The sequence below is a fragment of the Odocoileus virginianus genome, chromosome 18 (assembly GCF_023699985.2).
Source record: "Odocoileus virginianus isolate 20LAN1187 ecotype Illinois chromosome 18, Ovbor_1.2, whole genome shotgun sequence".
In the NCBI taxonomy this organism is placed as follows: Eukaryota; Metazoa; Chordata; class Mammalia; order Artiodactyla; family Cervidae; genus Odocoileus; species Odocoileus virginianus.
The window spans coordinates 48136667-48160693 of NC_069691.1; the positions used below are offsets into that span (position 1 = coordinate 48136667).

The 24027-nt window shown below is 36.5% G+C and overlaps 1 protein-coding gene across 2 annotated transcripts in view; it reads left to right on the top strand.

Annotated features, from left to right (window-relative positions):
- GLRA3 (glycine receptor alpha 3) overlaps positions 1 to 24027 on the top strand; it is a 188665-nt gene that overhangs the window by 152913 nt on the left and 11725 nt on the right. The window contains exons 8-9 of one of the 2 annotated variants that reach the window (XM_070480668.1): positions 14652 to 14795; positions 17054 to 17098. In XM_070480668.1, coding sequence (XP_070336769.1) covers positions 14652 to 14795; positions 17054 to 17098 — 189 coding nt within the window. The remainder of the gene's footprint in view (positions 1 to 14651; positions 14796 to 17053; positions 17099 to 24027) is intronic. The other variant, XM_070480669.1, reaches the window with a different exon arrangement.

A 24027-nucleotide genomic window follows, 5' to 3' on the forward strand; every position in this document is an offset into this window, starting at 1 on the left:
AATCAGGAGTCAAAAGTGGCCTTCAGCTGGGTAATGGCATGTAGTGGTAATATTTACTCGTGAGGAATGTCAGAGAGGTATTAGTTCTATGGTTAAGCATGTTAATTTTCAGATGTGTATGATAGCCACATTGAATTGTCAAAAAGTCAGAACTTCCAAAGTTCTGACCAGGGACATCCAGGCCTAAGACTTCAAGGAGTGAGCTTCAAGTGATTGATAGGGAAGCAGACCAGAGATGATTCTTTTAAGAGCAAATGAAAGTCCAGAAAGAGGAGGAAGTATATTCAAAGTATATTTTAGTGTATATATTGTATATTCAAAGCGTCTTCCCTCCTTTCTTCCTGTAGGACTCTGTCTCCCCCACGCACAAGAAAAGGTTATACACCTAGGTACAGCCTAGACCCACTTACACTTACCTCAAAACCCTTCTCACAAACTCTTTGAGATTCCCAGCATTTTGTGAATTTTTTTCTTTAGATGTGGAAAAGCAATACTCCTTGGGAGAATTAGCTTTTAACCCAGGTGAAAGAGAGAGTAGTGTTAGTCATTAAACTATTTTGAGTATATATTTGATTTATACTAATATCTTGTTAAGATCTTGACACTGAGGGAATTATTCAATATATTTTTTATTCAGTATTGAGATGGGGAGGAATAGAGAAAATAATAAGAGGGACAAAATATAATTTTAATTTATAAACTATGATTCTAGAAAGAACTGCTTTAGGAAACTCCAGGAAAGTCTGGGTATACAGCAGTATCTTCCCTTATTCGGTCTGTCTGTGAAACCCACCAGGAGTAGCTTTTTGAGAGGATAGTCTATCCTTTACATATTTTATCCTCAGAATGTGATACAGGTCTATAGAGTAAATGTCATGCAAATATTTAAAGACAATGTGAATTTTTAAACTTTGCTTAGTGGTTAACTTAAAAAGCAAGAATATGCCATTTTTTGTCCCTCTAAAAAGAATGTAAAACTCAGTTGAATTACTTTTTATTTATGAAGAATCATATGCGCCCCTGAGAATCAGCAAATTAATGAAAAAGGTATTAAATATTGCATGTATCTACCTTGCAGTATAATAAAAACAATGGTTCCTAGAAAACATCACAATAGCTCTCATATTAACTTTTATTCTTCTTGAAATCATCAACTATAGAATTGATTACAATGACTACATAATATAAATCTAACTGCAATACTTATAATTGGATACCATGATTATGTGGGCACATGGAGGCCTATCAGCATTACACTGAAAAGACAGGGGATGGGAAGGAAAATGAAGTATTCGTATTCACTATTGCCATTTCTAATTAGTTCTCATTCTTCTAAAAAAAATAATAAAACCTGCCCTGCAGTTTTAAGGAGAGCACATTGTAAATATCAGCAGTAATTAAATGGGGAGAGGTGTTGTATAGTAATCAGGTTTTCCTATTGATAACTATTACTGTTGATAATGTTTTGATCCTCACTATTTGAATATAAGATTCTAACATTGGGTCTTCCCTGGAGGTCTAGTGGTTAAGATTTTACCTTCTAATGAAGGGGGTGTGAGCTCTGTCCCTGGTGGGAGAGCTAAGATCCCACATGCTTTGGGGCCAAAAAACCAAAACATAAAATAGAAGCAGTATTGTGACACATTCAATAAAAACTTTAAAAATGGTCCACATTAAAGATAAAAAACTTTTGAAAAAAGATTCTAGTATCTATTCAAAGTATAGTTAACAAAATTTACTTCAATCAAGTTCAATACAAATATGATACAAGTGGGCTCATTTTTAATTCATGAACATGACACAATAGTTATTAAGTATATTTAAGTTTACAATACAGTATTTGATGCGAGTAATATACTTAATTTAAAAGTGTTTTCATTGAATATGTTAATAGTTTTTTTTTCCCTGTCTTATTCCTGTAGGAAAAAGAGAAAGAAAAAAGGTGCAAAGATTTTAAAAATTATTTACTCCTGCCCTTTCTTTTAAAAGCAAAAGGTATCCTACATATGAATTTTATTCAATTTTATTACTTTTTTTTCTGTCTTCAGTAAATAAGTAATTCCTAAACATAGGTAGATCCCATGGTAAGAATAGAAATTGATAGTTGTCTCTGCTTCTATATTTGATCTTAGTGCCTACAGTTAATAGGCTTACTAGGTCTTATTAAGCTGAATTTAACAATTATCAAGCAGGTCCTCTGTGGATGCCATAGAGACAGAGCCATGACATAAGATCTTAAATCTGATGGCACAATTTGGAGAAAATATATGATCAAATCAAAAAGTTTAAAAATTTTTGAAATGACATAATACAGGAGCTTTAACATCAAACTAAATTTACAAACAAAAGCTGTTTATGCAACTTGGAGCCAATTTTACCCTATTTAATGTCTTAAGCTCCCATTACTGTATTCACATAAATCCTGCAGTCATACCATGATCCCCCCCTCCCCGCCGACAGATAAAATCTGATGTAAAACTCCCCCTTTGCCAAGGGAATAAAGAATTTGGTCCCCAAATCAGCGTTGGACATAGCTTACAAGTTTTATCTGTCTTCCTGATTTCTGGTTGAAATTAAATATGAAAATGTCAGATCTTGAGGTGCTGGGAAAAGGGATTGGAAAGGTATATAGGTATAATAAAGATGATGTTCTAGAAATACAAAACTTCCAGTGCAAGAATGCACAGGGGAGAGAAGTCGAAAATATAATTCAGCTTTCCTTAAGCAGATGACACACACAAAAAAATTAACAAATGTCAGTAACAACGTGCACCTAAGTAGCATTTCTAGCAACATTTAGATTTTTTGCTAGTCTTAAGAATTCTGTCCAATAGAAAAGATGGCAGTAAAACTCCCATAATTGAAACAAAAATCAGGGACAGCGGAGTGACCTTTCAAAATACCTTACCCTTTTTAATTGTGTTTTTCTCATCTGGTTATTGGAAAGATTTGTCAAGTTCATGACTTAGGATATAATGCAGTTCTGCCATTATGATTCTCTGATACATTTCATTTCTTAAAGTAAAAGCCTTTACATGGCAAATAAAGACTCTATGCAAAGCATCATTCATTTACCCAGTTTATGAGGATCGTAATTAGTATGAATGTAACGTGTAGGATTATGCAGTTGTGAATTGCCCTCCAGGATGATAAACATCAGAGTTCACAAAATCTGTGTGATTCACCACCTAGAATTCCAAGAATACAGTCCTGCAGTTCATTTTCTTTTTCAGTTTGCTTCATTTTACTTTAACACTTAAAAAAAAAAGGTTACTTTTTTCTTCATCTCTCTGGCTTTTAGTCTTAAGTGAAACTCAAAATAATTTTGAAACTAATATATTTTTTCCTATAAGCATTACAATATTTAAAATTCTTATACAGCTTTTACACTGGAAGAAATGAGGGACTAAGTACTACAGTTTGGTTTTTGCAGATCCAAAGATAAATAAATACCACTGTGATCCGAAACAACCCCCACAGGAAAAAAGCCATGACACAAGCAGGACATTTGTTGGCATAACTCAGAAAAAAACCTTTGAGCCACTTGCCCATTCTACAGCCAGAATTACTCATCAGTTTAGAGGGACTGGGAGAATTTACCAGGACTGATCATCACCCAATGGAGAATAAATCACCCTATTGAAAGAACCTAACTAATCAAAAGCAATATACTGTGATGTTTTGTTTTACCTCTTTCTCAAATAAAAAGCAAATTTGACTGAGAGGAGAATTGAGAAAATATTCACTGTCCTGGGATATTAACCTTGTAGAGTGTCTGAGTGTTGGTTTGCATTGGATTTGGAGATCCAAACCACTTTCTAGTTTAATCAATTTCTTATCCTTCAAAGCTGTGCTTCTTATAAGTGCACTATAAATTTCTATTTCTAGAAATTCTTGATTAATAGTAGTCTGGGTTATAACTTATAAATTAGTAAGTATAATTTGCTATAATTAAGTAGTCTGGCTTATAGTCTAATCAATATTTACCTATTCATGCATTATCATCTACCAGCTGTAGTTCAGGATAGCATTTGTCCTAAGGCAATCCATTTGATCATTTCTATGCATGGTAAGATAAAGTTATGTACCTTGACAAGAAGTCTCTCAACTACAGCAGATGGTGCCATTCGTATAGTTTAGCTCAGTCAATGATCTTGTCAAGTAATATAATCTAAAATTGTTGCTACTTAATTATCTCACTAAAAACTTGCCTTACATTAAACTGATTTATGAAAAATTGCGTGATATACATGCGAGCCATCTCTTCCTCTGAATCAAAGAGGAACACAACAAGATGACTTTGGAGGGTGTATGCACACATAAGTGAACAGTTGGGTCTGGTGGAACTAGTAAGGGACAAGGATGAGCATTAACTGGTAAGGTGTGGTCCATACTTGGAGGCACAGTCTTTTTCTTTTTTTTTGAGACTCTGTGTGGTATAAGCACACCATTCCCATGCCTGAATTTGCCTGGCAGCCTGCCTGTCTTTATAATCTAAATAAACTATTACCTCTGCTAGATTAAATCAACGCTTCAGAGCACTACCTGGACTCTTTTGCAACCCGCTTATGACTAATTTTATTGAACTCTGACCTGACATGGTTTGAACAAATGTGGAGTTAAAGATCAGTACTGTTTCCCCCCTCCCCCTCCATCATCCTCTCATTACTCAACAGCTGCTCTCTCTAAAGCAGTGGGTTTTGCCCTTTAACAAAGCTGCTCTGTGAGCTGACTGTGGCTCAGATCATGAACTCCTTATTGCCAAATTCAGACTTAAAGTGAAGAAAGCAGAGAAAACCACTGGACCATTCAGGTATGACCTAAATCAAATCCCTAATGACTATACAGTGGAAGTGAGAAATAGATTTAAGGGACTAGATCTGATAGACAGAGTGCCTGATAACTATGGACGGAGGTTCGTGACATTGTACAGGAGACAGGGAGCAAGACCATCCCCAAGAAAAAGAAATGCAAAAAAAAAAAAAAAAAAAAAGGCTGTCTGAGGAGGCCTCACAAATAGCTGTGAAAAGAAGAGAAGCAAAGGAGAGAAGGGAAGACATACCCATTTTAATGCAGACTTCCAAAGAATAGCAAGGAGAAATAAGAAAGCCTTCCTCAGTGATCAGTGCAAAGCAATAGAGGAAAACAATAGAATGGGAAAGACTAGAGATCTCTTCAAGAAAATTAGAGATACCAAGGGAACATTTCATGCAAAGATGGGCACAATAAAGGACAGAAATGGTATAGACCTAACAGAAGCAGAAGATATTAAGAAGAGGTGGCAAGAATACACAGAAGAACTGTACAAGAAAGATCTTAAGGACCCAGATAATCATGATGGTGTGATCACTCACTTAGAGCCAGACATCCTAGATTGTGAAGTCAAATGGGCCTTAGGAAGCATCACTGCAAAGAAAGCTAGTGGAGGTGATGGAATTCCAGTTGAGCTATTTCAAGTCCTAAAAAATAATGCTGTGAAAGTGTTGCACTCAATATGCCAGCAAATTGGGAAAACTCAACAGTGGTCACAGGACTGAAACAGGTCAGTTTTCATTACAATCCCAAAGAAAGGCAATGCCAAAGAATGCTCAAACTACCACACAATTGCACTCATCTCACACACTAGTAAAGTAATGCTCAAAATTCTCCAAGTTAGGCTTCAACAATACGTGAACCATGAACTTCCAGATGTTCAAGCTGGATTTAGAAAAGACAGAGGAACCAGAGATTAAAAGGCCAACATCCGCTGGATCATTGAAAAAGCAAGAGAGTTCCAGAAAAACATCTATTTCTGCTTTATTGACTATGCCAAAGCCTTTGACTGTGTGGATCACAATAAACTGTGGAAAATTCTTCAAGAGAGGGGAATACCAGACCACCTGACCTGTCTCTTGAGAAATCTGTATGCAGGTCAGGAAGCAACAGTTAGAACTGGACATGGAACAAGAGATTGGTTCCAAATAGGAAAAGGAGTTCGTCAAGGCTGTATATTGTCACCCTGCTTATTTAACTTATATGCAGAGGACATCATGAGAAATGCTGGATTGGATGAAGCACAAGCTGGAATCAAGATTGCTGGGAGAAATATCAATAACCTCAGCTATGCAGATGACACCACCCTTATGGTAGAAAGTGAAGAGGAACTAAAGAGCCTCTTGATGAAAGTGAAAGAGGAGAGTGAAAAAGTTGACTTAAAACTCAATGTTCAGAAAACTAAAATCATGGCATACAGTCCCATGACTTCATGGCAAATAGATGGAGAAACAGTGGAAACAGTGGCAGACTTTATTTTGGGTGGCTCCAAAATCACTGCAGATGGTGACCAGCCTAGACAGCATATTAAAAAGCAGAGACATTACTTTGCCAACAAAGGCCTGTCTAGTCAAGTTTATGGTTTTTCCAGTAGTCATGTATGGGTGTGAATTGGACTATAAAGAAAGCTGAGCACCGAAGAATTGATGCTTTTGAACTGTGGTGTGGGAGAAGACTCTTGAGAGTCCCTTGGACTGCAAGGATATCCAACCAGTCCATCCTAAAGGAAATCAGTCCTGAATATTCATTGGAAGGACTGGTGTTGAAGCTGAAACTCCAATACTTCAGCCACCTGATGCGAAGAGCTGACCCATTTGAAAAGACCCTGATGCTGGGAATGACTGAAGATGGGAGGAGAAGGGACAACAGAGGATGAGATGGTTGGATGGCATCACCGACTCAATGGGCTTGAGTTTGAGTAACTCAAACTCAAGTGATGGACAGGGAGGCCTGGCGAGCTGCAGTCCATGAGGCTGCAGAGTTGGACATGACTGAGAGACTGAACTGAACAGAACTGAAAGCTGCTCTAGTTCTCCCTTCCAGATATCACAGTGATCAGATCACAGTCCCACTTGTCTTCAATCCTGGGCTTGTCAGAATTCTTGTTCTTTTTTTTTTTTTCATATGCACAGAGTAGACCCTTCCCCACCTCCACTCACTCTGCCACCTGTGAGCTTTTTCTCCCTTCGAGACACAGGATGAGCTTGCACCTCCCAGGTCTGTTCTTGTCATGTTGACTGTAAATAGTTCTGGCTAATGCTAAGGCAGGAGAATCAGTTCCATGCCTGGGTCTGGAAGATCCCCTGGAGGAGGAAATGGTAACCCACTCTAGTATTCTTGCCTCGAGAATCCCATAGACAGAGGAGCTTGGCAGCCTGCAGCCAATAGGGTCACAAAGAACCTGACATGACTGAGCATACGGGCACAAACAAATGAACAATGAGTTTTGAGCACAGTGGTCTTTGCCTCTTCTAGCCTGGAGTATTTATTACCAAATGTGAGACGACCTGTGCCCTGGTTTTCCTCTGCTGTGGTCACCACCAGTGTTCCATAGAGTGGCCGCACTAGGAGCTGAGGTCACAGTGTGATGACACTTGTTCAGAGTCACCATTCGGCTCTGAGTGGATAATGGATTGACCTTCGTTGTTTCAAGTCAGTGAAATTTGGGTTGTTTGTTATTCTTATCAAATCATAGCTTGAATCCTCCTATGCCTACTTCCTTGTATTATTGGAAGTAAATATAAAGAAATTCATGCTTAGGCAGTTTCCTGAACACGAATGCTTCCCAGAGTCAAGGGGACTGGATTCCAATCTTTATAACCAGGATAAGTAATAATGATAAGATCCAATATGCATCTTTTCAGGACTCCAGAAACAGATATTCTCTGTTTTCTAATGATAACACTGCAAAGTATTGGGTTGACCAAAAAGTTCATTCAGGTTAAAATAAATAGAGAATTTTTCTGGAAAAAAAAATCACATGATCTAAGAAGTCTGTAGGATCAATGATGCTTATATTCCTTCCTCACATTATAAAACTTATTTATTAAAGTGAAAAAGATAAGGCTTTGCACATTCAAATGTGCAAACCCAGCTCTGTACATTCAATTGATAGTTTATCAAGCTGATCTCTTTCCAGATTATCACATGGCAAGTAGGCAAATGTCTCATAAAAACACTTCACTATAATTAATGTGAGAATATTGTTGAGGGAACTCTCATTGTATTTCAAAGGATAAAATGTTTCCCTGATAGAGTTTCACTTCTGCAGAGCAAATATCTGGTTTTTAATGTGGTAATTACATTCTCACAACTCCTTTTCTACATTTTCTACTAAGAAGTTGATTGTCAGATTTTAGGATCAGCAAACATACAGAACCCTCCAATGTGCATGCTATGTAATGACTTCACCCTTAACTATCATGTAAAATTTGAAGAGCCTGGAATATTAAGATACAGATAATTATTTCTACTTAGTGTGCTCACAGTTGTGAAGTTATGGTGATAGCTTAAATAGAAGGAGCCTAATAACCAGGTGATGTAGAAGAGTAGTTGAGTTACAGATTTTTTTAGCCAGATGACCAGTATTCAAATCCTAGCTTTGCAACTTGGTAGCATCCTAAGTTTGTCCAGGTTTCTATGAGAATATCGTAGATGAGGTGGTTTATAGACAATAGAAACTAGAGCCTGGAAAGTTCAAGATCAAGGTGCTGGCAGATTCAGTGTTTGGTGAGAGCCCACTTCATAGATGGCAATCTATAGGCTGTGTTCTTTCATAATGGAAAAGGCAACACACTCTCTGGGGTCCTTTTTATAAGAGCACTAATCCCATTCATGAGGGCTCTACCCTCATGACCTAACCATCCCCCAAAGATTCCACCTCCTATTACTATCACCTTAGAGGTATATGTCAACATCAGGATTTTTGAAGGACCATATTCAGTGTATAGCAGTAGCTATGTGATGTTTTTTTTTATTGGACTGTAATTGCTTTACAATATTGTGTTAATTTCTGCTGTACAACAGCGTCAATCAGCTATACTTACATATATACTCCCTCTTGAACCTCCCACCCACCCCACCCCTCCAGATCATCACAAGACACTGAGCTGAGCTCCTTGTGTTATACAACAGCTTCCCACTAGCTATCTATTTTACACAGCATAATGTAAAGGGGATGACAGAGGATTAGATGGTTGGATGGCATCACTGACTTGATGGACATGAGTTTGAGCAAGCTCTGGGAGTTGATGGTGGACAGGGAAGCCTGTCACACTGCAGCCCATGGGGTCACAAAGAGTCAGATAGGACGGAGCTACTGAACTGAACTGAACTGAGTGTATATAATGACAAGTTATTTCATGTGTCTCAGTCTCCTCACCTTTAAAAGAGGAATAGTCGTGCGAATTAAAAGTGTTACTTTCGGACAGTTACTAAGAACACCCAGTAGTTCTACAGACACTCCTAAGAACACTCCTGGCATGCTAGTTATTATAATTATTTCTCTAATAATAAATGGCCAGTGGTTGCAAGTCACTCCACATGGTTCAATCAATTGAGTATTATCTGAGAGCCCATCATATAACTGGCACTGTGTTAGGTTCTTGAAACAAAAAGGTGGATAAGACCTGGCCCTTGCCTCAACTCACAAGATATATTAGCCTAAAAGGAGAAAGATATGTAAATGGATAATGATGATACAGTGGGGCAAGGTCAATAATAAGATTAATTATTTGGTGTTTGCTGTCAACACATAGTTTGCTAAAATACCAGTATAGATATTTCACCTTGAAATCCTCAGGGACATACTTATTTTTGCATTCCTCTACCCAAAGTTTTAGGAAAGTGGCCCTTAGGGGTTGTGGAATAGAGTAATTAGCTGCATGGTGGGGGGGATTTAAATGATGCTCTCCAGAAGTCACCTTGTAAGAACTACCCACAGATAAATATCATTACAACTGCAATGAGTCATCTGAGAGATGGGTTCTAGGAGGAGAGTGGAGGTAAGAAGGTGAGAAGGGCTGTACTGATCTGAGAATTTGGAGAAGGTTTCCTTGAAATCATGGCTTTTAAGCTGAAGTCTGAAGGATTTAACAGGGGTTCCATAAAGGAAGGAGTGTTTCAGACAGAAGTAACAGGGAGTCCAAAGCTGCTGAGACAGGATGGAGCTTGTCCATTGGTCTCTTTGCCAAGAACTAGAGGAAGAAACATGAAGAATGATGGGCAAGTAAGAAAGTGGCCTGAGATGGTCCTTGTATCACACCCTCAGAGAGGCCGTCACGGACTGAAGAACAGCCCCCTTCACACTGTCCCTTTCCCATGACCCTATAGAGGTTTCATTATTGCAGTTCTCTTAAATTACCTTTATTTATGTGATTATTTTTGCTGTCTATTTCCCCCCTCTTGAATGTTGGTTCCAATAGCACAGGGAACTCAGTTCAGTGCTCTGTGATGACTTAGAGGGGGATGAGGGGTAAGAGGGAGGTCCCAGATGGAGAGAATACATGTATGTATACATATAGCTGATTCACTTTGTTGTATACAGCAGAAAATAACTAATTGTAAAGCAATTATACCCCAATTTTAAAAAAGATAGACCTTGTCTGTCTTACTATCTTTGTAACTTCAGCCCTAAGAGAAACTGAGAAACAGATTATGGTGGTTGAGATCAATACACAATACGATGTCAGTAAGAAAGGACAGAAAATGATAAATTTCAGAAATAGCAAAAAGGTAGGATTCCCAGACTTGGTTTTTTCTTTTATGTGAGATTTGGAGATGAGTAGAATCTAGCCTTTAATGAGGAGGAAGAGGTAGTTGTGTGTGTTTGCTGGTTGAGTCCAGTAGAGATTCCTAGCTTCTTTCTCAGTCAAATGAAGTCTGAGGAGCATGGGACATCCAAAAGCTACTGTCATATAAGAAACTGGCTAGGGAGAGGTTTCATCAGGAAACAGGAGTCTGGGGGCCTTGAGTGCAAAGGAGGAGTTTAATCCAAAGTAATAATTAAGGGCTGAAAGTGACAAGTTTCAGTGTGAGAACATAAGGGGCCCAGGCTGTGTCTCTGAGGATCTCAGGAAGAAGAGGAGAGGCCTACAGAGCCGAGTGGGGTGGGGTGGAGGGAGGAAACCCAAAGAATGCAGGTCAAGGAGCTGGGGAAGAGCGCGCTTCAGGAAGGAAGCAGTCTTCCACATGTAGTTTTGGATTGGTTTCCAAGACAACGGCCCTCCCGGCCAGTGTGTCTAGTCAGCAAACATTTAGGCTTCATTTTCTCATGCTCCTGTACCCAAGGAATAACACCAAGGAGAGACTGTTACCTAAAATAAGATCACATTTCCAATAGCACAGTGAACGATGGGAACATGGCAAGGTGGTCCGGGGGATTGGCTGGATTGGAATGAGGCTGCTACAAAGGACAGGGCCAGTAGTGGGTGGAAACAAGGTGGTACCAGAATCACAGGGGATGAGTGTCGTATGTCATGAATATGTTGTCAGTGTGTTGGTGAGGAAACTGCTGTTTTATTTTATTTATTTTTTAAACAGGTAGAATTATTTAAATTATTTATTTATTTATTTTTGTTTCTTGGCCACACTATGGCATATAGGATCTCAGTTCCCTGACCAAGGATCAAACCCATGCCCCCTGCATTGGAAACACTGAATCTTAACCACTTAACCACCAGTGAAGTCCCACTGCAGTGTTATTTTAAAGTTACTAGTGCTAGAGTCCCAAACCTTCCAGGGCCTGTGTTTGCTGTCCTTGGAGGGTCAGTGAGGATGGAGAAGAAAGAGAATTGAAGTTGGTGGGAGTCAGAGGAGAGGATGAGGAGAGTTGACTTTTCAGTCTCAGCAATCAAGTATTGATCACAAGAAGCAGAATGTGGGCTGCATAGATGATGTTTGCATAGTTCTATTGTCAAAGGAAAACAGTTGTCAGGTTCATTTGAAAACCAAATTTCTTATTTGATCTCTTGGTTCATGTCATTATAGATCCAGGTTGTTGAAAAAAAATGCACACACACTTTTTCCAAGGAATGGTGTAGCTTGAGATGGTGCCTGTGAAAACTGTATTACATCTTCTGGGACCATATGCATTTGAGGGCAGCCAGAAATTTATGACACAATTGCAGAACTCATGAGATTTAAATCTATGCTTTACAAACATATGGACACTTAACACAACCATGGAATAAATTGAGGGTATATATCTCTCTGCTTGGTAGAGTTCTTTCTGATCAGCAGAAATCACACTTAAGATACAGGAGGAGATGCAGAGGGCCCCCATGTTGGCACGTCTCACATGTAAGTTGACACCACTGGAAGTGGTGTAAGTTGACACTTCTTTTTAAAAGAAAATCAATTCAGTTCAAGATATTAACAGAGCATCACTCGAGATAGTGAATTTCCACATGAATCATCATCTATGGCTCCCTCCTCCCTAGTGTTTTAACATTTTGTACCTTCATTTATCTGCTCATTCAGTCAGCAAATACACACACACACACTACTCTGATGGTAAACAAAATGAATGCTATCTGTCCTCAAAGAGTTCACACTCTAAACAAAAAGAAAACAAGAAATAAGCAATTACAGTGCAGTGTGTTCAGGTAAGCACAGATGTGATAGGATTCAGAATCAGATTTTGGCAAAATTTATCCTGAGCCCTGAAGGGTCAACTGAGTGTGTATAGGAGTGTGTCCTTTTCTTTTAGAAAAACACCTAAGTATCAGGGCATCATGTCTGCATATAATAGTCAAATAATTCAGGGAGAAAAACATAAGAGATCGAGAGGGGGAGGGAGAGAAATGTAAGTAAACATTAACAACTGTTGAAATTGGAAGTTCTTTTTACTGTTCCACCAACATGTCTGTAAGGTTAAAATTATTTCAAAGTAAAAAATAAATTTTAATTGAGAAAATATGGAGTTACAAGTTCAACAATATTTTCTATATATCAATATTACTTCAGACTTTTTCAAGTATTCTGCTACTCTGCAGGTATCTTTCTTTTTTTTTAAATTTTTTAAAATTTTTTATTAGTTGGAGGCGAATTACTTTAATATTGTAGTGGTTTTTGTCATACATTGACATGAATCAGCCATGGATATACATGTATTCCCCATCCTGATCCCCCCTCCCACCTCCCTCTCCACCCCATCCCTCTGGGTCTTCCCAGTGCGCCAGGCCCGAGCACTTGTCTCATGCATCCAACCTGGGCTGGTGATCTGTTTCACCCTAGATAATATACATGTTTCAATGCTGTTCTCTTGAAACATCCCACCCTTGCCTTCTCCCACAGAGTCCAAAAGTCTGTTCTATATATCTGTGTCTCTTTTTCTGTTTTGCATATAGGGTTATCGTTACCATCTTTCTAAATTCCATATATATGTGTTAGTATACTGTATTGGTCTTTATCTTTCTGGCTTACTTCACTCTCTATAATGGGCTCCAGTTTCATCCATCTCATTAGAACTGATTCAAATGAATTCTTTTTAATGGCTGAGTAATATTCCATGGTGTACCACAGCTTCCTCATCCATTCGTCTGCTGACGGGCATCTAGGTTGCTTCCATGTCCTGGCTATGATAAACAGTGCTGCGATGAACATTGGGGTGCACGTGTCTCTTTCAGATCTGGTTTCCTCTGTGTGTATGCCCAGAAGTGGGATTGCTGGGTCATATGGCAGACTATACTACAAAGCCACAGTCATCAAGACAGTATGGTATTGGCACAAAGACAGAAATATAGATCAATGGAACAGAATAGAAAGCCCAGAGATAAATCCACGAACCTATGGTCACTTTATCTTCGACAAAGGAGGCAAGGATATACAATGGAAAAAGGACAACCTCTTTAACAAGTGGTGTTGGGAAAACTGGTCAACCACTTGTAAAAGAATGAAACTAGAACACTTTCTAACACCATACACAAAAACAAACTCAAAATGGATTAAAGATCTAAATGTAAGACCAGAAACTATAAAACTCCTAGAGGAGAACATAGGCAAAACACTCTCCGACATAAATCACAGCAGGATCCTCTATGACCCACATCTCAGAATATTAGAAACAAAAGCAAAATAAACAAATGGGACCTAATGAAACTTAAAAGCTTTTGCACAACAAAGGAAACTATAAGCAAGGTGAAAAGACAGCCCTCAGATTGGGAGAAAATAATAGCAAACGAAGCAACAGACAAAGGATTAATCTCAAAAATATACAAGCAACCCCTGCAGCTCAACTCCAGAAAAATAAATGACCCAATCAAAAAATGGGCCAAAGAACTCAACAGACATTTCTCCAAAGAAGACATACAGATGGCTAACAAACACATGAAAAGATGCTCAACATCACTCATTATCAGAGAAATGCAAATCAAAACCACAATGAGGTACCATTATACGCCAGTCAGGATGGCTGCTATCCAAAAGTCTACAAGCAATAAATGCTGGAGAGGGTGTGGAGAAAAGGGAACCCTCCTACACTGTTGGTGGGAATGCAAACTAGTACAGCTGCTATGGAAAACAGTGTGGAGATTTCTTAAAAAACTGCAGATATCTTTCAATGTTACTGCACACTTTTCAAGTATGATACTATCTTACCCTGAAGATAAAATTATATTTCATCTTATTTTCTTTCATCATACATTTGGTCTAGTGTTTCATTTGAAAAAAAATTGTTAGCAAGAAATACACATTTTAATGTATGACTAATACATAAAACTTGCAAAAATTTTAAGTAAAAAATTTCTAATATATAAATGATATAATTTAGGAACAGATGTCCATTTTTGTTCTCCATGGAAGTAACAAGTCAATTTTCTCACTCTCTCTTTCCTGGTTAGGTCTCCTATGTCAAAGCTATTGATATTTGGATGGCAGTGTGCCTCCTTTTTGTGTTTTCAGCACTTCTGGAATATGCAGCGGTAAATTTTGTATCAAGACAACACAAAGAACTTTTGAGATTTCGACGAAAGAGAAGGAGTAAGGTAAGTGATTAAATGCATGAAGTTCCTTGGGATACAATTCTCCCTGTAAAGTGAATTTGTTATGTTTAATAGGAATGTACAGAAAGAAAATGGAGACAGGAACTCAAAGAGATGACTGCCTGATTTTGTCCAACTGAAACTTACGTTGTCAAAAATTGCTTCAGGGAGAAAATAGTAACATCTAGCTGCTTTACAATACTTCACACAGCAGATCTGGTGACATGAGAGCTTTATCAACTTCTTTCTAGTATCTGTCCTGGAATAGCATCATTTTTTGCTTCAACTAATAAAATCTATCATTTCTTATTTGTAACGCAGTAATGTTTCTGATGGCTTTACTTGACATGAGTCATCAACTATTGCTGTTAATTTTTTCTTTTTTTGAACTAATTCCTTGAATGTTTTAATCAAACATTATCGATTTATTTTATAATACTCTGATGTTCACATAAAGCTATGTGGTCTCTTTTTTATACATATTTTTGTGTTTTTGGGCCATTTCTTCTGGATCCCCATTGGAAACACAGTAAGGTGTATTTTTGCCTTGCTATCACCTAATAAATCAGGAACATCCTTGGGAGACCACAGGAAACTGTAGAAGTAATCTTCTAATTGGATTTGGATGTACAGGATGAGGTTGTTTCCCTCTAATAAGACTTATAAGGTCATCTCTCTTTATATGCACATAATTTCAATCAACCCTTTTCCTTTTCTGAAAGAGTTTCTATCAGCCAACCTATTTTTGAGTTTACGTTTAATGTGAATGTGCCAGCTGACATTTTAAAAAAGCAAATAGACTCAAGCTATAGAGAAATGTCAAAGTCATATATTACAGGGGAAATTGTGACCAGAATCCAATATACTGAGATATTTAAGTCGAAACATTCTTAAATCTTAAAATGAATAGTCTGGTGTATATATTGCATACATTTTTAAGAATTTAATTTTTAAGGAATTTCTTATGGTTTCTGAAGGACTGACTGTAATTTATATATTTATAAAATGTTTTAAAAACCCTAAGCCATGATCTCTCAGTGCTGAGTCTACTCAATTTAAACATCAGAAGCAATAATTTATTCAGTAGTATCTAATTGATACTACTGAATACTAATACTAATTGATACTACTGATACTAATCATCACCTGCTCCGGTAAACATCCCGATTCACTGTAGCATGGGAGAAATTTCAGCATTGCAATACTCTGGGTAAGACGACTGACAGAAAACAATGCCAGAGCTTGTATTTGACCAATTTTTAATAAACATTAAAGCACATCATTTATATATTAACATATATCTTTGTGGAGAGATTAACTTTATCTTCTGCCCCAGCCTCTCCTGGTCTGCTGGCTCCTTACACTTTTCTCACCTGCCTCCCCGTCTCTCCCCTCCCCTTCTTTCTAACCTCCCTTACTTCTCATTTGCTCCTCTCTCTCATGATACCTGGCACAGGCTGAACATGGTGATAAGACAGAGCATTCTGTATCCCAGGAGTGAAGGTGTGGTCACTTTTTTCCCTCCTGAATGACTGATCAAGACAATTTTTCCTTCCAACATCATGAATCAAAAGTAAAGCATCTCTTAGTTCCCCCTCTCATTTTGATTCACTTTTTCACATTCTACATTTTTCTACCTTTCTTCTCCTTCCTTCAGTGTAGGATGTATCAGCCACGTGCTGCCAACACCAGAAATGAGGGGTGTACACAGGTGATGTTCCAAGGGGAAATGAGAGCTCAGACCTTTTCTGCACCCACCACATATGTCAATGGATAACATAATGCTCTATAAATTTAGACACACATTTCTGGTTCTTCCTTAAAAAAAAATCCATACCACAGCAACTCTTTATTCAGTTTTACCACCTGTAAGTGTATTGGGATAAAGATATTTGACACCCTTTATTATTTAGCTCACAGAGAGACAGCAAGATTAATTTTTCTAGTGACTGGCACTCTAGAAAAGTGTTGAAGTGCAAAAATAGTAACATCTGATTATATTTCTAATCACCATTTGAAATACTCAGTGAACATATATTGTAATTAAGATATAGTGCAGTAAAGAATTTTTTTTTTTTTTTTTTTTTTTAGTTCATACTCTGGGGCTGGATATCTTGTGTATGTGAGAAACTATTAATTGATATATACATTTGTTTAGATGATCTGTGCAATGAAAACCAATTGTGCAATTATATTTTAACCATCTATGACTTGATTCTCTGGTTTCTCAATCCCTGTTGGTCCACTTTACCTTCCCACAGACAGAAGCTTTTGCATTGGAGAAGTTTTACCGTTTCTCAGACACGGTAAATTCATTTTCTTAACTCTAAGTAGAAGAATGTGGTCATCAGTTTAAATAAAAAGCAGACAGCATCCTCTGCACTCAGGCAGTGTTGGGTGGGGAAACACAGACCCCTGCACACTTAGAGCTGAACAACCGCCAATCCCCTTCAGCTAAGGATATTCTCTTTTTCTAACAATTCCCTTTGTCTCTCTTCACTCAGTATAAAAATTTGAAATGTTATCTTTCATTCTATGAACTGAATTATTTGTTTGGTCGAAATAATTTTTAAATATATATTAAACAGAAATATCACATGTATCTTATAATATTCTCTGCAGAGAAAATAATCATACACTCTGACAAAAATAGTTGCAAAATAGATAGGACGTTTATTTGTACAAATAAGTTCTAAAAACAGCTCCTCTTGCCAGAAAACAGAGACCTAAAAATAAGGCAAAAATAAAATGCTTTCTCCAACTTATGTATCTTTAGAAACTATTTTTAATGTTAAGAAATGTTGAGATTCTTTAGAGTAAATGAATGATTTTGGTTTTGATTTCCGCATCCTTAAAAATATTTGATTAAAAATAGATCACAAGGACACACCTCCAATTAGAATGGCTCAGTGTGTAGAAATGTAATCTACAGTAGGGCATATTAGTGATTTGACTTGGAGATCATAATATATCACTCCGATTAAATTTTAAATATACTCAAAGCCAAGAATTTAGCTTGGGAAATCATATTCAAACAGCCAGTCTACTAAATTAAAATTTCTGGAATAAAGTATATTAAAAACTACCTCTCCTGATGATTTTTACCACAAATCTCAGTTAAGCATAGACATAACTAGGTGAATACACAACAGACATACTGTTAGATGAATAGTGAAGTGATCTTAATTTCATAACAAGTGTCTAGATCAAAGATTATTTTAAAGTAGCTATTAATTATATTCCTATATTATAATACTCCCTCTACTATTTTTCTTTTCTACTAAAATTTCATAGTTGTTCCTGCTGTAACTACATACTTCAATTTTCATCCCTGGGGGGAAAATTCACATGATCCAATTAGTTTTATGCAGTTATCCTAATTAAAAAAAAATTCATTGCTTTGAATTTTCATAATGACACATAGTTGCCTCTTTGGGAGAGGTATACATTTAAATTTTCAGTAACTAAACAGTACATAAGGAGTGTTAGTATGAAATATATATTCAATTATATATTGCATGACAAAACAGTGCAAAAATAACTCTGATGAAGATACAGATTTCCTTTGCTAGCATTCAATAAATACTTATTTTTTAAAAAAGAAACAATATGGTTTACTAACTATATTATTTAAGAAAATGCAAATACATTTTACAAATACAATAAATGCAAATACATTTGATTAGAAATATATGCATCACATTTATTTTTATAACATTCTAATTATCATTCAGGTTGATGATAATTAAGGTTGATCATTTTCACTTTTGAAAACAATTTTTCTCAACCTATAGCCCTCTGGGCCAAATGAATTCATCATTAAAAAAAAAACCAAAAGTATCTACTTTGCTTAGTGACAGTCTGAGCAATCTAAATTATTAAATTAATATAATCAAGATAAGTTTAAAAATTAACTGAATACCCTTTCTTTTTATGAGTACTGATTTGCATGTTTTTCATAGTATTTTAATTCAGCAGAAGAAGCAGTAAATAAAATTGCCCCATTATAGAAAACTTCACATAACAAAGGGCCTTACACTGATAAACATATTATTCCGGGGAAAGTTTTAACTTTGTTTAGCATTTGGCCTAGGCACTGCATGCGATCTTTTACACCTTACCTTTTCCCCTATAAAGGTACAAGGAATCCTTTTTGTATACTATGAAAGAATACACATTCGCACTTGTATCCAAATTTCCCCACCCCACACTGTTTTAGCCTGCTGTGTGCCAATCACACACCACCGCACCCTGCCATAAATGCTTATCCCCAGTGCTGTGTGTGTGGGTGTATGCATGATACAAAAGTATTTTGGTTAGAAGCTGCTCTCCCCATGTATGATATCATTACTTTAGTCCTGGACGGTTTAAACACATGCAGAAATATTTCTGAACATATGTAATTTGTTGAGAAATATGGATGATATGGGATTGCTTTAATGCATTTCATACAGCTTTTGCTTTGCAATGTAACAATGCAAGTTTGCTGAGCGAAAATACATACACGTGGTGTTCTAGTATATCTTCTTGCTTATTCTTGTATATTGTTACTTGTGTATGCAAATGAAATAAGAATGGACCACAAATTCTAGATTCAAAAACTAATTGCCAAGTATATATTTTTGCTTGTTTTCTTTTTAAAATAATTGACTGTGTTTTGATTATCTGTACAAAACCTTATTTATGTATGTATTTATGTCCTGTATTACTTTAAAAAGTAACTCAAGGTAACTATTAAGAATAACAAATAATTGATTTTTCTGCCTTGTATTAATACCCTTTGTGAGGTCTAGAATATAAATATGAAAATAAATATAAATTTAGGACAGATATAAATATGAAAAATGTGAAAAAAGTGTTAGTCGCTCTGTTGTGTCCGATTCTTTGTGACCCTATGGACTGTAGCCCACCAAGCTCCTCTGTCCATGGAATTTTCCAGTCAAGCATACCGGAGTGGATTGCCATTCCCTTCTCCAGGGAATCTTCCTGGCTCAGGGATTGAATGTGGGTCTCTTGCATTGCAGGAAGATTCTTAACCACTGAGCCACCAGGGAAGCCCAGTAATAAATATATATGTATACTATTTTGGTTGAACAGATGAGGCTTCATGGTTGGAAGCAATGTAGTACCTGTATACATGGAATTATTTTATAAAGTTTCCATTGGAGGTCAGTTTATGCTATATTCTAAAATAGAAGATATTCTTTCAATAGGTAAGTATTTGATATATACTTGACAAAAAGTAGTTTCTCAATAATTTCAAACTAAATTCTACTTGAATGACCGATGTACAGGGGTTAGACATTTCTTCTTATGTAAAAGAAAAATTATAAAAATTTGATTATTTCCTGCAACAAGTATTCCGAGTGTATGTTAAATACAACTATTTCTTAAAGCTCTATCCTCTCTGAAATATCTGTTTAGGAAAATAATATTCAATATAGTAATATAGTCTCTACTTAAGCTCACATGCTGTATAGTGACTTCCATCACACAGTTAAATAAAATAGGCATACTGCTTTTTATATATGCTATCTACTGTAAAATATAATCTTATGTCACAGTATGGTGATAAGTTGGCACTGAAAGAATCTAGAACATTAAATTAGAAACAGATATGCAGATTTTTAAAAAATATTATTTCATTGACTTTTCAATTCCCCTATGTGTGTATATATATTTTCATAAAGTTTCACCTAAAATATTCATCCTTTTAAGCTTACATTTTACCATTCAGTAATCTCCAAACCATTTCTGAATCTAAATTCAATACACCAAACATGAATTTGGCTAATTTATAACTACTTCATGAAAGTGGAAGTGTTAGTTGCTCAGTAGTATGTGACTCTTTGTGATCCCATGGACTGTAGCCTGCCAGGTTCCTCTATCCATGGGATTCTTCATGCAAGAATACTGGAGTGGGTAGCCATCCCCTTCTCCGGGGGATCTTCGAGAGTCAGGGCCTGAACCTGGTCTCCTGCTCTGCAGGCTAACTCTTCACTGTCTGAGCCACGTGGGAAGCCCAGCCAATTCATATGCCATCTATAATAAATGCAGGGTTCTCCTGGGAGCCAAAGTTCGAAGGATTTTATATTGACAATTGACTTATAAGTCTAAAGTATTTTTAACAGCATACATAGTTGTATTCTTTTAAGCCTTCCATATTTGGGTGGGTGATATGGAAATGTACACAGATGTTTAATAAACAGGATTTTTGTTTTAGGCTGATGCTTATTTTAGAGAACAACTTTTAATTCATTCACATACTTCACCTAGCCTTAGAATTTTCTAAGTGATGCTTATTTCTCTCAACAAAAACAAGCCATTGTTTTGTTAATTAGCAATTTTCAAAAAAATTTAAAAACATTAAAAAAATCTACATACTTTGAAATCATATAAATGGGAATTAATATCCATTTACTTTTCCTCCTTCTGTCATTTTCCTGTTTGACAATTAAAAGTTACAGAAAGTTATTTAAACAAAACAACCTTTATTTACTTAGCCTCTTCATTGTATAAACATCTCAAAGGTATCCACTAGGGGGAAAACATCAGGATGAAAGTAACATATTTAATGCTGTTGTATCTCATAGCAATTGTTATAATTAATCATCATTCAGTCTGGGTTATATGATTAATAATTTGTAACTACTCACTAGCAATCTTAATGCTTTCACCATGCCAGCAAACAGATAAGATTTTTTTTGTTGCTATTTTAAAACTAAGAGGATAGGAAATTAATTCTTTTCTCATATACATGATAGTATATTATGTTTGATGATAAAGATGAAGAAATTCAATTGAATAACTATATCTGCCCATGAATTTTCTTTCTGTAATAATTCTAGTTATAATGTGCATGTTACATGAGTCAATCTTTGGCATAATTCTCTAAATAAAGTGGAAAAAGCACTGAGAATGTTTCACAGAATGGTATTGTTGCTTAATTATTGAAACATTTTTCTCATTTCCATATTTAGTGAAAACAGGTCCTCCTGTAGAAAGAATTATGCACCAACAAAATGACTTTTTATATTTTTTATTGCCTATCCTTCTAACTTGGTTGAAGCATATTGAGACGATTGACTTGTGGGTAAACTAAGCTGTTTCTTCAATTTTACTTCTTGAATCAGCCGTGTTCTTTAGTTCATTTTTAATTTATTCTATTTAATCTTTATTATTGTCTATATTTTGAGTTGTAAAGGGGCTTAATATCATGAACTTTAAACATTGGCTAACCTATAGTGAGTCAAAAGATTTAGATGTTTGTCTAAACCTTGCTTTTGTGGCTTTCACTCTATTACAAAGCCAAGCTGAAGGTAGCTCCAGAAAATTGAATTATCTCAAAAAAATATTTGAGTGCTAATTGGAATAAAGAATATCACTGCACTTGTAAACATACATAAACACAGGATAATCTTTTGCCTGAGTTTTACAAAGCAAAAAAATTAGTTGTCATAAAATAACTTGATATACTTTTTAGTTATGTGCTTAGTCACTCAGTCATGTCTGAGTTTCTGCGGCCTCATCAACTGTAGCCCACCAGGCTCCTCTGTCCACGGACTTTTCCAAACAGGAATACGGGAATGGGTTGCCATTTCTACTCCAGGGGGCCTTCTTGCCCCAGGGATCAAACCTGCGTCTCTTGCATTGGCAGGCAGGTTCTTTACCACTGTGCCACCTGGGAAGCCCCCCATAAATGTTTGAATGACAGGTTTTAACAAGGGAAATATTTTTACTGAAATGGAAGATTTCTATTTCTTCACCTCCAAAATTAACAGAAAAGCCACTGGTGATATATTTGTTAGTGATATCATATCCCAGATGCTTTTGAAAACAGTACAGCACCAAATCACATTATAAAATGTAATTGTCAAAATTCTATTCCTAAAATATTCTTTGGTCCACCATAAATTTAAAAATGAATAAAGATACAGTTCACATAAATAGGCTCACATACAGCCTCTCCTAGACACAGCCTTACTTAAAAACAGGAATTATTAAAAAATAAAATAATACCTCAGTACTAGCCCAAATGTCATTACAGAGTATGTTTTCATAAACTACCACTTAAAATTTAAACTAGAAAGTGTTAGAGGAATTCAAAAAATGTTACATCACCATGAATTCCAGCTAACTAGGACAGATGCATTGTGTCTTTTGGAAATTTTTGTTTCTACACATTTGAACATTATGATCACCTGGAGAGCTTGGAATTGCAGATGACAGGGACAACCTAAATGTTAATGAGTGAAAATCTGTGCAATTGAGATCCAGAAAACTGGATCTCAGCCATGCCTCCAAATGATTCTGAGACAGCTGTTGCGTGGACCTCAGTGTGAGAAGTCTTGTCCTGGCCTGGACTGTCATTATTGCATGCACATAGAATATGGTTATTTTACAAATTGTGGCCAGATTTCATGCTAGGCCAATGCTGCATGATGATGTTGAAGTTTCAATTTTTCAAAAGTGTCACTTTCTATTAAAATCAATATTCAAAGTAAAGTGGCTTTGTCAGTGCAGCTCCATAGCTGTGATTACAGGTTTGAGGAGGCATTTGTACTTTCAAGACAGAAATAAGCTTTGATCTAATATGTCATTTGCTCAGCTATTCAGTAGGATAAGAAGCAAGAAAGACAGCAGATAAAGTGTCTTCATCTAAGTGGGAGGCCTTCCAGCTACTCAAGCACACAGGACTTTTATATCCCGCTTCCACAGGGAGCATGAATGGCTTTCTAGTATAAATAAATACATACAGTATGATGCATAGAAATGAGCCCTTCAACTGGAAAATACAGTTGTGGACCCAAAACCATGACATCAGGTGATACAAAAGGATAGAAAAGGGAAACCTGTGAGGTGGGACTGAGTTAAGTAATAGCCTTCCTATCCCCCCCACCCCCCACTGCCAAACACGCACGTCCACTACCAGAAACCAGAAACCTTTCTAAAGACACTTGCTTCTTACCGTCACCGCGTGGTCTGTGTACTCGTCCAGTGAACCAACCAGCCAACCGGTCATGTCCTGACCGTCCTGTCTTTAGTGATAATGGTGTTTCTTTCTTTCTTTTTTTTTTTTTTTAGATTTTTATTTTTTGTGTGGGTCATTTTTAAAGTCTTTATTGAATTTGTTTCAATATAGCTTCTATTGTTTATGATCTGAGTCTTATCCACTGGACTACCAGGGAAGTCCCTAGTAATAATGTTTTAATTTCTGTTTAAAACACTGCTCTGT